The 14,203-nt window shown below is 35.5% G+C and overlaps 1 protein-coding gene across 1 annotated transcript; it reads left to right on the forward strand.

Annotated features, from left to right (window-relative positions):
- Positions 1-662: 662 nt before the first annotated feature.
- Positions 663-9,044, forward strand: Syx16 (syntaxin 16). The gene is made up of 6 exons (XM_074138344.1): positions 663-846; positions 2,211-2,321; positions 2,410-2,535; positions 3,734-3,899; positions 6,265-6,515; positions 7,579-9,044. The coding sequence occupies exons 1-6, from the start codon at positions 766-768 to the stop codon at positions 7,759-7,761; spliced, it is 918 nt and encodes a 305-aa protein (XP_073994445.1). The 5' UTR covers positions 663-765; the 3' UTR covers positions 7,762-9,044.
- The last annotated feature ends 5,159 nt before the right edge of the window (positions 9,045-14,203 follow it).

Here is a 14,203-nt window from a genome sequence, read left to right on the forward strand (position 1 = left end):
GGTTAGGTATAGTTGGGTTGCTTTTTCGTTAAACTTTCTACGTTAGAAGGCGATCAAAACGAATTGTGTGTTTAAAAAAATCGTGTTTTATTCAAGTTTTGTAGCAATTGATAAATGCAGAGTTTTCTAATTGTTATAACTTGAGACAACATTAACTATATCAAATTAATAAAGCCTTTATTAAATTAAATTGCTGTGTATATTTTAAAAATAAGTTTTTAAAAACAACCGTAAAATTTAAAACTATAAATGTTGCAGTCGGTAGGACAATGATTACAAATCATTTTTCAAAATTAATTGTATCTGTAATACAAATTTTATCTTTATTAGAAAAAGAAAAAATATATCAAAGTTGGAGGCTTTCAACATCACGGTTTTTCGTGCAGATCAACTCTTATACAACTGTTCTATCGCAGTTTTAATGTAGTATGTATTTCAGGCCAATGGTTATTTTTGATGAATTAGTTAATGCCAAAGTGCTTAGGAACTCGCTAGGCAAGAATATATGTATACTTCTTTAATCGCTTAACGGCCAAATCCTCGGATTATGTTAAGATAAAAAACGCGATTAAATTGTCTACTATATTTGTTGTTCCTGAATATGGAGCAGATGTATAATTTGTGATAATGCGATGCGGTAGTTGAATAGTAATCGATTTAAGTATATTCTTGCTACCTCTTCAAGGTAACTAAACTAACCTGACCTAGTCGACTGTGTGTTTTGTTTGACGATTTGGTTAACTAGTAGAATATAAAATAATTGCCATGGCAAGTAGAAGCTTGACAGAAATTTTTATATTGATGCGGAATAATGCTGTTCAGAATCGTAATATTTACTCAGAACAGGTCAGTACACTCGGTTTTTTGGTATCCCTTTTAAGATTCTATTAGATCTGGGTTGTTGCAAAAAATGGCAGTTATAAAAGAGGATTTGCGCTATTTCATAAACAAAATTAGGAATTTTATCGTTCATAGAAAAAGAGAGAAACAGGTCAAAGTATGGTGTTTTTCAACGTTACCCTTTTTGACCATCAACCCTTTTATCACTACCCTACCGGACAGTTTTAATTTACTGCGTTGGTGTGGAATCCCTAGAAAGCATCATATATTGATACAATAAAGTTAGCGTTCATATAAGTCAAGTCTTAAAATCATATGAATGAGGAGACTGTGTTTGAAATCCAGTTTGACCTGACCGACCTTCAAATTTTTGATTAATCTGCGGAGTAGATACCCAAGGCATGGCCTAATTTTGAAGGGATTATTTATTTATGTTACCTTGTAGACAATTGGGGATAGTAATTTGTTTTTAGTGCAGTTTGTTCCAGGCATCATATGTGTAATTATAGTATTTCTGTTAATTTGATGTCTTCCGCCAGTATGTATTAGCTTTGTTGTACCTTTTTTGTAACTTTGTCTATGGCGAGTGACATATTAGTCATTCGTCCTGTGGCGACCTTATGAAAGCATTTCTGGAGGGAGTTGCCAAAGTGTACGAATCGTCTGATAGGGATCGCTGTGAATATGGTAAGTTATTTTCTTTTGCTTTGGAATAAAAGATGTGTCTCAACTCAAATTTCGCATTATACATAGTGGTATGCAATAGAATTTAGTGTGGTTAGTCTATTTAAGGGTGCGTGGAGGTGAAGTCCCCTATGTTAAAACGAAAGGTAGGCAAGTGGGCTGAGGGAAACAAATAGGGATGTGGGGGCAGAGTCCCCAAATGAAATAAAATTATAAATTTTGAAGTGCTTTTGTGTAGCTCTTGTCATGTAACCCGCCATATTGAAATATGAATGTTAAACAGTGCTAGTAAAATATGTTTTACATTTGTTAAATTGAGTGTGGCGGTTGACATGGTAACAGCGAAACAAAATAACTTCAAAAATAGTGCACGCCTCGGGTATCCACTCTGCAGATTTACCAAATTGTTATTTCTGTTATACAACAATGATATCGCAAGAATAAATACTTTGTTCTAATCTTCTCTTTTCTTGAAGTTCCATGTAACACAAGAAAGCAATATTACTAGTTCCAAATCATTATCATGTTGAATTCACTTATGTGGGGTATAAAAATATATGTGCATGAGTCTTAAGGCCTTGGGATTTTTTTCTTTTAAAATTATAAATGTGAGATCACTGAAAAAGGACAAAATGGACAGCTCCAACAGATTTAAAATAATTGTCCTCTATGTTATTCACTTACAGATGTCCAGTGATCGGCTGGCACTCGTGGCTGCGGTGGAAGATGATGAGTTTGAGTTGGGCAGCGTACCTCCAGCTTGGAGCTCCATAGTAGAGGACTGCCAGTACACCATTGTAAATTGTCAAAAAAAAAAAAAAAAAAATCAAAGTGAAAGTTTACGCCTTAATTCCGAAGATTTATTTTTGTGAACATTTTTCACAGGTCCGGCTGAAATCAAAAATTGCCGCACTTAACGAGTTGCAGAACAAGAATATCTTAATGCCAAGTTTTGATGATTCTAAAAAGACAGAAACACATATCAAGAATATGAAAGAGGAAATTGCAAGAGTAAGTTACAGAATGTAGCCTATGTACAGATTCGGGAACAACTCAGGGATGTCTTCCTCAAATTATGGGATCGAAGCTCTTCAGGGAAACCGGAAGAGAGAGAATATCACCAGCAAATTAACTCCAAATTTCAATGATATAATAAACTAGCTACATAAGAATTTCATTTTTCAAATAAACTATTTTACTTATCATCTTTTGTTTTTAATCACGTTGCAATGTGTAGAGGATTTATCATTCGTAGAAAGTTGGTATCATTGTTTAATAAATATTCTTAGTTTTAACTTTGTTAAGGTTTAAGAACTACGTATAAGTGGCCTCAGAACTGAACAAAAGTATGTTTAGTGTTTTAATAAGAAATATTATTTTTATTTATTTACTCATTTATTTTTATTTATTCATTTTTTTTTTTGCGAACAGATTTCTATGACCAGCAATATCATAATTTGGAAATTGATTAGCTGAACATAAGCTATCAGAAGTCGCAAGTTCGCAAATAGTCTAGCATAAACATTGCAGTTTACAAATACCTGAATCGTTCCAAGAGGATGGAAAGACACTGGATTTGATGAACCTTCAAACTCGATTAATGGAGATGGTTATTTTCCATCTTCAACAATTATGTTTATTACGATACTAATCCAACTTTACTTGCTCGATGTTAAAGATCTATGTATGACTTTGCTAAGCTTTAACAAATTTAGTTAAGAGAATGTATTTATTAAGCATATTTCGATAACTTTCTACAAATTATTTTATAACATCCTCAAATGTTTTTCATAATTAATAATAAAAAAAAAAAGAACTTTTTCTGGATGTATTAATTCGTATTTTCTGAATTTTCTCATGAAAAAATTATGGTATCTGCAGGTGCTTTTCTCTGACACGTAACTCCAGAAAAGTATTAGTTTATGATAACCACCAAATAATTATTACGCATCTGTAAGTCATTAATATAATCAATACTAAATTAATATGTTTTACTAAAAATTTTTAAATGTTTATGTGACCCGCTTCATTTAGAAGTTAGTTTATCCGTCCTGCTTAGAAATAAAATTAGTCTATCATAGATCTACACTGTGAATGCACATGCAAGGGAGGGGGAGCCTGCTCAGCTAGTTGTAGTTTGTCTTCAAGCTGTTAACTACAGATAAATTTTTAGTCTCACCACGCACACTATAAATGTCTCTATTTTCAGATGTACAATGGACTTTACAAGAATATTGGTCAGATCTATTCTGAATGTGCGCACTCGAAATCGAGTTTAGAGAAGCGGTTGGTGACGTCAGTGGCCAAGGCTCTAGTGTCAGACATCCAAAACTTGTACACAGAATTCAAATCTATCGAAAATAATTATGCCAACAGTAAGTGTTTTGCATCTGCGCTTCATCATTTTTTATTAATTTTTTATTAATTGTTTACTTTCCTTGATGGCTGTGGTAAAAACAAATATTGCTCTCAGGCAAATTTAAAATTGCTTCTTCCTGCTCTTAATTTATCAAGCAGCTTGTCGCGAAGAGTATGGTCTTGCAATTTTTTGCTGCAGAACTGTTTTTTTGTTAACAGAATATTATTTTGGCAGCATGGGCCCGATGTTCCAATAGTGGGGAGTATTTAAATTTTATTTAATTTTTATTGGTAAAGCAGAAGTGTTGAACATCCAAAGTGGTTCACAAGTATTAAATATCAAAAATGGTCTTGGTGATTCTTTTAAAAACTCTCTAATTTGTTAAGATATTGAATTTGTTGTGAACTCTTCGTTTAATTTACATTTCCGTCTCTGCAGTTCGTTAACTTTTGGAGAGGAGTATTTATTAACTAATAGATGTCATATTAATAAGATAAGAATTGTTGCACAACTAAGATTATTCAATAAAAAATATCCCTCTCTATTCCTTAACTTTAAAAATTATAAATTTTTTCCAGACAGAATATGTTTTCTTTGTTCGTTAAATCATGATAATATCTATCACTTTCTTTTTTATTGTTACAACTTTAATAAAATTAGAGAAATATATTTGGCTAAATATATTAATCCCTCTCCTATAGCTCAGGGAGAATATGTGTCTATGGAGGCTTTATTGTACAACATTGATATTAGCAAAATTAATGACATATATTTATATCTTTTAAAGGGATTGGAAGTTAGAGCAATGAACCATAATAATATCTGAATTTGCCATTTTCAAAATTTGAATTGTAAAGAAAGATAATGTTTTTTTAATTTGTTATGGAGTCTTATTTATTTATTTTTTTTAACTAGAACTATTATTTTCTGATAAGTTGATATTTCAGTTTTATTTATATATTCTGTTTGAGAACTTAGATCTTTCTGTTCAGTTTCTTTTATGTTTCTGTTTTTATGAACTGTAATGTTTATTGTAATCACACCAACCCTTTGTATAAGTTAAATCTTGAAACAAATAAAAAATATTATTATTATTATATAATGGGGAGTAGAGTTCAGATTTGATAACCACCTATTGGGAATCAAACGCGAAAATGTACCAATCCTTCAACATTTTGCCACTGAAGAGCAAACACTCTTTTTACGTTTGGCATTTCTATTATTTATATTATTACTAAAATTATCATCCTTAACGACTGAGTTGTTGGCCGAAGCCTCCGATCCTGATAGTGATTGGGATGTTGTGTGATATCAGATTGCTACGAAAGTTTCAACAAGCCTCTAGGTGTTACGAGCCTTTACCCTCTAAGACGGACAAGCTGAGCCCTTCAAGGTTGAAACCTACTGTTGATCGTATAGTACTTACCAAGCAATATCCAGGAATACCGCTTGGAGAAAACCAATCCACTCTTATGTAGCTTATAAAAAGGATTAAGGTTTATTCAAAAATAATGAACTTAGTCCATCCTTTTCTAGCTCATAGAAAAGAATTGCTAAAGCTTCAAACTCATTCCAGACATCTAGAAAAAAAGAAATCTGAAGGGTTTCTTTTGTATCACATTATTGCCTTTTAAGAAAAAGCCAATGAGCATCCAACTTAGAAGTATGTGTAAGTAAGTACATGTGAGTGGCGTGGTGAACCTACGAAAAAGTAAATTGCAAACTGAATGCAGTTTTTACTATACTTTCGTATGGAAATTCCCATTCAGAAAACCTAGTGGTTTGAAATAGACCTTAAACCACTTATGCGAGTTTAGGCCTTCAGTCTAGTTTCTACCGTATCCAAAAATTGTACTCTTCGAATACTAATACTTTCTTAAATTTCTTTTATAACTTTCCTCAAGCAATTTCAATTTTATTTTCGTCAAATTATTACCCATCCCTGTCCCATTATACAAAAATCTGCTCTTACTCTTACTATCCTTGAAATTCTGCCCAGCAGATTAAATCGCCGCTGGCCCTGTGAGAGTTTCTCACATTCATCTATTCTTCTATCTGTAAATAATAAATGAAAATAACAAGAAAATACCTCCATAACGAAGGAACTTTTTTATGACATAACATTTGTTTATGTAATCCATACATATTTGCATGAGATATATGTTTTGCAGTGGGCACTAAAAAAAAAGAGAAATATTTCAAAGGGACTCTTGGGGAACTGGGATGCCACGATTTTGTGAAAAAAAAAGTTCTTTATAGTGGCGAACATCGAACTATAGCAAGCAACTAAAAATGTTAAGTTTAAAGAAATTTTGAATATATAAGTTGCGGATGGAGAAAACCGTGTGAGTGTTCACCCCAGATTTTTTTTATTCTGACAGAAATGAAGACAATGCATGAACGATGTAACAAGTACTTCGAAACTGTGGATTTAGAAGAGACTTCAGAGGTCAACCCAAACAATTTCGAGTCTGCCGACTGGACAGATTCGAAACAATACAGACAACAGCAGCTTTTCCTAGATGATGAAAGTTTAAAAGAAGAGAAACAGAGCCAAGTGAATCAAGTGCTAGAGTCGGTGATCGAACTGAGGGACATCTATAGAGATCTGAGTCGACTAGTTGTAGAACAGGTGTAATGTTGATTATTTATTCAGTTTTGGTAATGGTGTGTTACGTAGGCGCCACGGTAGCCGAGTGGTTAGAGGCGAGACCTATAAAGCTAAGATGTATTGTGGTACTGGGTTCGATTCCCGGTCTTAGGCTTTGGATTTTATTTAATGGTTAATAAAAGGAATTTACACTGAAGTATGTTTGCTAGTCGCCTCCGTCCACAAACCTAATTGGCAGTTGGACGTAAAGCCCGCCTGAAAAAATAGGCAATTACTTTACTTTACTTTTCTTTAATGGTGTGTCACGCACTGTAGAGCTGCAAAACAATTGATTAATTTAATTAAAAATTAATTGATCGTTTTTTCTATCATTTTTGAAAGTAGTAATGCTGTATATTCAGGCTATTGAAAGTCTTAATTCTGCGTGCTGTTGGTTCCTTTGCTATTACATTCGCTCAAATTTGATCCATTCATTACTCTTAAGCTTAAAACGTCTAAATGCAATTATTAGCATCTTCATTTTCAGAAAAGGTCGAATTGGTACAAAAGTTTATACCTGAAGTTGTAATATCCGTAAAAATATTTACTTCAAAAGTTATTTAATGAGTGTCAACCCTTAAATTGATGTCTTATTTGACTTATCTATTTATTAAGCAAGTATTATTGTGTTTGGGAGCGCACTTTTGCCTGGATTGCTTAAGAGAAGTTAGTTGGTAAATGTGCATTGAGCTACGGCCTGTTGAGACGCACATACGTCCATGCGCCATTATCCTACACCTCCTTATCTTTCCCTTACATAATCCTTAAGATTAAGCCAACTGTCCTTGTTTTAAACCCTGCGAGTTCTGTATACCAGTAGTTTTTCTTGGATTGTTTGAGAGAAGCTGAAATTATGTACTGTGGTAGCATGATGAGGTGTAAGTTTATGAGCCACTATGCTTTAAATCTATCATTCCCTTAATATGGAGATGGCCAGCTAGTATCGTTAAAAGTGCTAGTTCTGTCGCAACTACACTTGTAGTACACTTGCAAAATGCTTACATTTTGCCAAAATATTGTCTCACTCTTTTATTCTGAATTACAGGGCACAGTTCTCGACCGTATCGACTACAATATTGAGATTACGTCGTTGAAGGTAAAGAACGCCACTGTGAGTATCGAAAAGGCTGCATCGTATCAACAGAATAATAGGAAAATCTATTGTATCTTAATACTGTCTATAGTTCTAATCACTATTATACCAGTACTGATTGTAATTAAAGTATAATTTAAATGTGATTAATAATTAAATAATGTTTATATAGAGTTTACAGTCCAGTCATGTATAAAAATTAAACAAATAAATAAATTGTTATGTATTTATAGTTATGTTAAAGTTGTTACTAAGCTTTAGAATATTGTAAAGAAGGCTTAATAGGCTAAACTATATCTTAACTCCGATGTTTCGACATCCTTTAAGATGATAACACATTCCTATATTCTTCAGCTTAAGGTGGTTCTGAACCTATCTCGAGAAGTTGAACCGAACTCTACTGTTTGTAATGTTAGTCGCTCAACATACAGATTTTGCCTCTCACAAATTCGAGCCATTCCTTGCCTATTCGTAGCCTTGATTTTTCCTTGAGATAAATCTTTTCAGTTGGGAATATCAGTGGCAAACTTTAACTATCAATAACTTCTCAGTGACTTAAGGCATTCAGTGCCTTTGTTTTGGACATTATACGTCTTGACTATTATTCACTCACATCAACTATTTCGGGGCAGGACAGTTAAAGACCCAGAATTATCTTTACACCAGTCGGATGACTTCAAACACCTGAAGTAGGATACACAATTTTTTATTAATATTCTCTCTGCAATTCCTTTCGCCATCTTCTACTACACAATCTGGCATTCAACTGAGTGAAACAGAATCTTTAATCACCGTTGGTTCCACATCAGCTGAAACATGTAAATTCCAGAACGACAGGTTGCTGTAAGCTCTTTCGCAGCTTGTTCCATTGTATTGTACTACAATCCTCAATGAGTACTGCACTAAGACCTTAGATATTCAACCAACTCCTTGCTCGTAATCTTCCCTCTTACAATCCAATATGACGTTTTAGAGGAAACTGACTGAGACAATATATATTTCAGTGTAAAATAAAAAGTTAAAGAGATAAAATTAAAGAAGAGCTTTCTGATGAAAACGGTTGTCTATGTGAAAAAGACTTATAAAGAGTTAGATGTCTAATTTGCATTAATAATACTAGGTGTTACGGTTTTGTTCTTCAGTTTCATCCGAGGTAGGTTTATATAGGCTGCCGTGGCTCGCTCTTTTGAGGTCCTGGGCAAGTCTAACAGAAAGTAGATCTCAGTGTGCAAGAAACTTGTCACATCTCTATGAGTCAGAGAAGGTGGTTCAAACGAACTAGGCCTTAACTGAAAATGTTGTTCAACATTGTTAATATTTTAGGTAGTATACCAAAGAATTTTATTTTGTTTTTAAAAATTGTATCAAAATAATTGTTACATTTTATTTTTTCAAAATTAAATTTTGTGAATTGAGAATTTTTCGCAAGTTATTTATAAATGTATCCGAAGAAAGTTGTAAGAGTTGTTCTTTGAAGTTCCACGGACCTTGTAAAACAAAAGACAGGTTCTCAGCGGCCACTTAATGACATTGATGTGCCTTTACGAGGAGCTGGTCAAGTGTATAAGTTTATATATACTCGTGTGTGTGTGTATATATATATATATATATATGTATATGCATTTTTAATATTTATTTCTAAACATCATTTACAATAAAATATCTCTAAAATAAATAACTGGCACTAGTACCGGAATTGCAGAACTGGCAATCTCTAAAATCACCGCTTAAGTTCATGCTTACATATCAACAGGCCGCCTCCACAATGCTCATTGGCCAACTTCTCTTAAACAATCCAAAATTATGTACTGAAGTACTGCTGCAGAAACTGTACTGAGACGATTAACTGGCTCTCCAGATTTTAGTACAAAAAATATGGCGAAAACACTACAAAACTTTCTTTAACTTCAATTGCCACCATTCTAATTTCACGAAAATTCTTAAATCTAAACGTGAAATTAAGTAACCCATAAATAAATGTAGGTGGTGGGAATTTAAAATCGATGCAATAAAAGTTTATTCTGTTCAATTGCACGTTCTGTTAAGCGATTTCCCCAAACTTGGGATTCTAACAAGGTTTTAATTTCATTGATATAGTTTACTCCGGACAACAATTTCACTTTTTAGCTCCACAAAGTTTGTAGTTTTTTGTTGGACGAAAAGAATTTTAACTTTAAAATTATTTAGAATAAGGAACTTTGTGGGGTTAAGGAGCTGTTTTAAAAAAAAATTCTCGTTTTTCCGCTCAAAAAAAGAGTTTTTTTACACTTGAAATTTTTACAATAACAAAGGACTAAACCCAACAGCAAAACTAAAATGGAGGAGAGTAGCGATGGGCTGCCACATGACAGAGGACCACCACCGGTACCCTACATCCAAGCGGATAAGTATACTACTAATAATAGTAATACTGACAGTAGCAATAACTCCAATAGTTCGCCTACAGAAAACATTAGCGTAATTCCTAATGCAGGCAAAACAAATAAAAGGTCGCTGGTTCGGGAGGGAACCCCCTTGGACCTAATTCGGGCTCCCAAATTGGGTAAAAATGACGACATGACGAAAAATAGTGGTCATGTTGCCATAGAAACATTACAATTACCGGCTGGAAATAAATTCAAGCCAAATGATAAAGGTCCCTACTTCATCTTTGTTGAGGGAAATGAGGGTAACCTGGGAAGTATCCATCGGGTTACTTTTGGCAAATGGATTTACACCGAGGATAATAAACATTCCCATGATATCCTGGATATAAGGTCAGTTGGGAAGAATAGAATGAAAATTGAAACAAGTACCCCCGAGGCAGCAAATTATTTGACAAATAATAATTGTTTTTTAAAAAAAAAATTGAAAGCCTACATTCCGGACCACCTTATTTTTTCAAAAGGTGTCATAAAAGGGATGGAGTCTTCAATATCTGAACAAGAGATTTTGGAGAATATTCAAAGTCAAATACGAGTAGTTAATGTAAAAAGAATATTCAGAAGGGTAGAAAACAGGCCACTCGAGACCTGCTTTCTGACGTTTGATAGTCAGAGCTTACCGAGATACGTTTCAATGTATGGTGCCAGGTTTAAAGTGGAACCATATGTACCAAATAGAAGACCGTGCGTCAACTGTCTTCGATACGGGCACTCCAGCTCACAATGCAAAGGGCAACCGAGGTGCAGTAAATGTTCTGGTGCTCATAGCATCGAACAATGTGAAATAAACAAAACGGAATGCATTCACTGCCGAGGTAATCATTTGGCTACGGATGCGGCGTGTCCAAAATATAAAGAAGAAAACAAATTGATTAAAGAAAAAGTTACATATGGTACTACATATCTAGGAGGTACCACCTTCGTAGAGGTAGCCAAAAGGAACAGATTCGAGTGCTTGTCGGAGGAAGAATTTCCCCCCCTTCCAGATCCCTTACTCCACCCCATAAAACAACAACGGCCACGAAAACAAAAGAGGCGGTCAGAGAAGAAAACGCCGATTTTGGGCGAACATCGGGATGTTCCTGATGGACCTATTGTGGAAATCGAAGAAGTCAGCCAAAAAAAAGACAAGGATAAAATCAGTATCAAGGATATCCGAAAAACTTTTGCCGCAGTAGATCACCCAGTGGTGGATGTAATCATTGGAGTGATCGATTCACTGAGTAAGGGAGATATTGGTGAAACTACCAAATCCCTAGCACTACTTGTATCCCAATTCTATAAAGGGGAAAAAACTGAGAGTGCTACTCCTTCAAAAGGAGCGCATTCTGCGGGTAACGCGAGAATGCTCACCAAAGAACGAAGGAGTAGTCTGCGGTCTAGTACGGAAAGAAATGAGAATAGTAAAACAAAAGCATATAACCTTGAACATATGAAGGATATTCCAAAAGTGCCTTTAGGCTGTAAATCTAAGATAATCACACAAAAACATTCTCAATCCTAATGAAAATTTTACAAATAAATATAAGATCGTACTTAGCCAATAGGGACAGTCTTGATGTCCTGCTGCGCGAGAGGTGCGTCGATGTGGCCATCTTAAGTGAAACATGGTTTAAGTATAACCTAAAATTAGAGTTGCGAAGATATCACGTTGTCAGAGACGATCGTGAGGATGGATATGGTGGAAGTGCCATATTTATCAGTAAAAAATTGCCTTTCGACCCAATAGTGCTGAATAATCCATTAAGGGGCAGAGTTCAGATATGTGGGGCTAAAATCCTATTTAGGAGCGTCAGTATTACGGTCCTTGGCACTTACTGCCGTCCTGGGCATAAAGCCTCAGTAGAGGAATGGAGTAATGTACTAAATCAGGTTTCGGGTCCTCTTATTCTTGGTGGTGACTTTAATGCGCTTCATCCAATGTGGGGGGGACATCGGGAAAACCTAGAAGGACGAGCTCTAGCAGAGTTAATAGATTCGTACAATCTGTGTACATTAAATGATGGGTCACCCACTATGATTCCCCGACCGGGGGCTCGAGCTCAACCTGTGGACATAACTTTATGTTCTCCAGATCTGATGTCTGAGCTCAGTTGGGAAGTAATACAAGAGCCCTTGGGTTCGGATCACCTGGGAATTCTGGTGAAGTCATTTAATGGGCGGCAGGCAACCTCTGGTGCACGCATTAGGCACCCTAAGGCAGGAGGTTGGAATCTCAGTAAGGCGGATTGGGAAAAGTATCGGATGGTACTGGATTTAAAATTCAGTACATCGGAATCCACCAGCTGCACTTATGATTATTTGACTCAAGAAATAAGATCAGCGGCCTTAGGATCCATTCCTAGATTCCCACAATGGCTTTATTTAAACCCAAATCGAGCAATCAAGCCATGGTGGGATGATGATTGCAATAGAGTCAAGCAAGAGTCAATAATAGCCTACGAAAGCTATAAGAGAGCACCCACCTTGGAAAATTACGTCAATTTAAACAGAAAACTAGCAATCAGTCGTCGGACGTACAAAGAAAAAAAACGAATAATGTGGTACGAATTATGCAATAGTTTAGATAGACAAACTCCCTCTAACGTCATTTGGAAGCGAATTCGAAGTCTAAAAAAAGGTTACTCTCCCCAAGTAGAAGTCACTGATGATGGCCATTGGGTTGAAGAATTCCATAAATCTCTGACTCCGGACTATGCTAGCCAGTTTATCGACCTATCAAATATCCCAATTGGTGATGAGGACTTGAATCTGCCATTCCAATTGTGGGAATTGAAGTATGCTCTAAAAAAAGGAGGTAGTACATCGCCCGGCCAAGACGGTATTCACTATCAAATGCTACAAAACCTTCCATTTCCGGCCCTTTTATCGCTTCTTAGAATTATGAACGAAATGTGGGTTGGGGGAACTATGATTGAAAGTTGGAGAACCCATTTAATATTTCCTCTCTTAAAGCCTGGTAAAGATCCCAACTCGTACCAGTCGTATCGGCCAATTGCTTTATCGTCCTGTGTGTGCAAAACGTATGAACGGATGATAAGGCATAGGTTGGATTGGTGGGTGGAGGAATATAATAAGCTGGCCCCACATCAGCTGGGTTTTAGAAGGCACCGTGGCACATTAGATTGTCTGGCAGCGTTTGTTAATGAAGTGCACTTAAATAGAACGGAAAACAAACCCTTATTAGCGGCTTTCGTAGATATTCATAAAGCATATGATAACGTAAATATCGCAATACTAAAGGATAAAATGTTGGTAATGCAAGTACCTGGCAGGGTAATAGTAAATATAATTAATATGTTACAACAAAGACAATTAATTATTAGAAGGGGAGTTTTGGTAACGGGTCCCAGAACAACAGGCATTGGTCTCCCCCAAGGTGCCGTGCTTAGCCCTTTGCTATTTAATATATATACATCTGATTTGAGAGACTGGCTCGTTCCGGAAATCAGGATAGTCCAGTTTGCTGATGATTTCACTGTATACACTGGAGGAAAATCCGAAGAAAATTTGGTAGAAATAATGGGACAGGCCTTGCATGATCTCAATGCATGGTGCAACCACTTGGGTTTTCGCATTTCTGGAAATAAGAGCTCAGTCACCATGTTTAGTAGAAAGCGTCAGAATATTCTTGCTGGCACTATACAGCTAGGGCCGTTTAAAGTTTCGCAATCGCCAATAGTTAAGGTCTTAGGACTTTATGTAGACCACAAATTAACTTGGAGACCTCACATTAAGAGAATAATCCAAAGTTGTGAAAAAGCATTGAATGTGCTTAGATATGTTACACATGTCACATATGGTACCGACCCAAAAATAGCCCTTCTGCTTTACCGAAATTTAATTTTATCTAAAATAGATTATGGTTGCGGTATTTACGGAGATGCCTGCCAAACTTCACTATCTGGGTTGGACAAGGTCCAGTACAAAGCAATACGCATTTGTCTGGGAGCTATGAGATCAACTCCCACAAATGTTCTCCTGGTGGAGGCTAAAATTATGCCTCTACACATACGTCGAGAATTATTGTTGGGAAAGTTCTTAAGCAAAAGGCTAATTAAGTTTAAGGAAGTTTCCTTGATGAGAGTCTCAGAGCTCTCAGAAGTGGTTCGCTCACACAGGTTTTGGTTAAAAAAGAAAACGCCATTAATGTG

Source organism: Rhodnius prolixus, unplaced genomic scaffold (genome assembly GCF_049639745.1).
Source record: "Rhodnius prolixus isolate KJV_2025 unplaced genomic scaffold, Rpr scaffold_11, whole genome shotgun sequence".
In the NCBI taxonomy this organism is placed as follows: domain Eukaryota; kingdom Metazoa; phylum Arthropoda; class Insecta; order Hemiptera; family Reduviidae; genus Rhodnius; species Rhodnius prolixus.

Bases quoted from the DNA above. Each gene is read 5' to 3' on its own strand.
- Syx16 (XM_074138344.1), top strand. From the start codon at position 766: ATGGCAAGTAGAAGCTTGACAGAAATTTTTATATTGATGCGGAATAAT. The intron at 2,536-3,733 runs GTAAGTTACAGA...CTCTATTTTCAG, and splicing joins TGAAAGAGGAAATTGCAAGA to ATGTACAATGGACTTTACAA. The intron at 6,516-7,578 runs GTGTAATGTTGA...TCTGAATTACAG, and splicing joins GTCGACTAGTTGTAGAACAG to GGCACAGTTCTCGACCGTAT.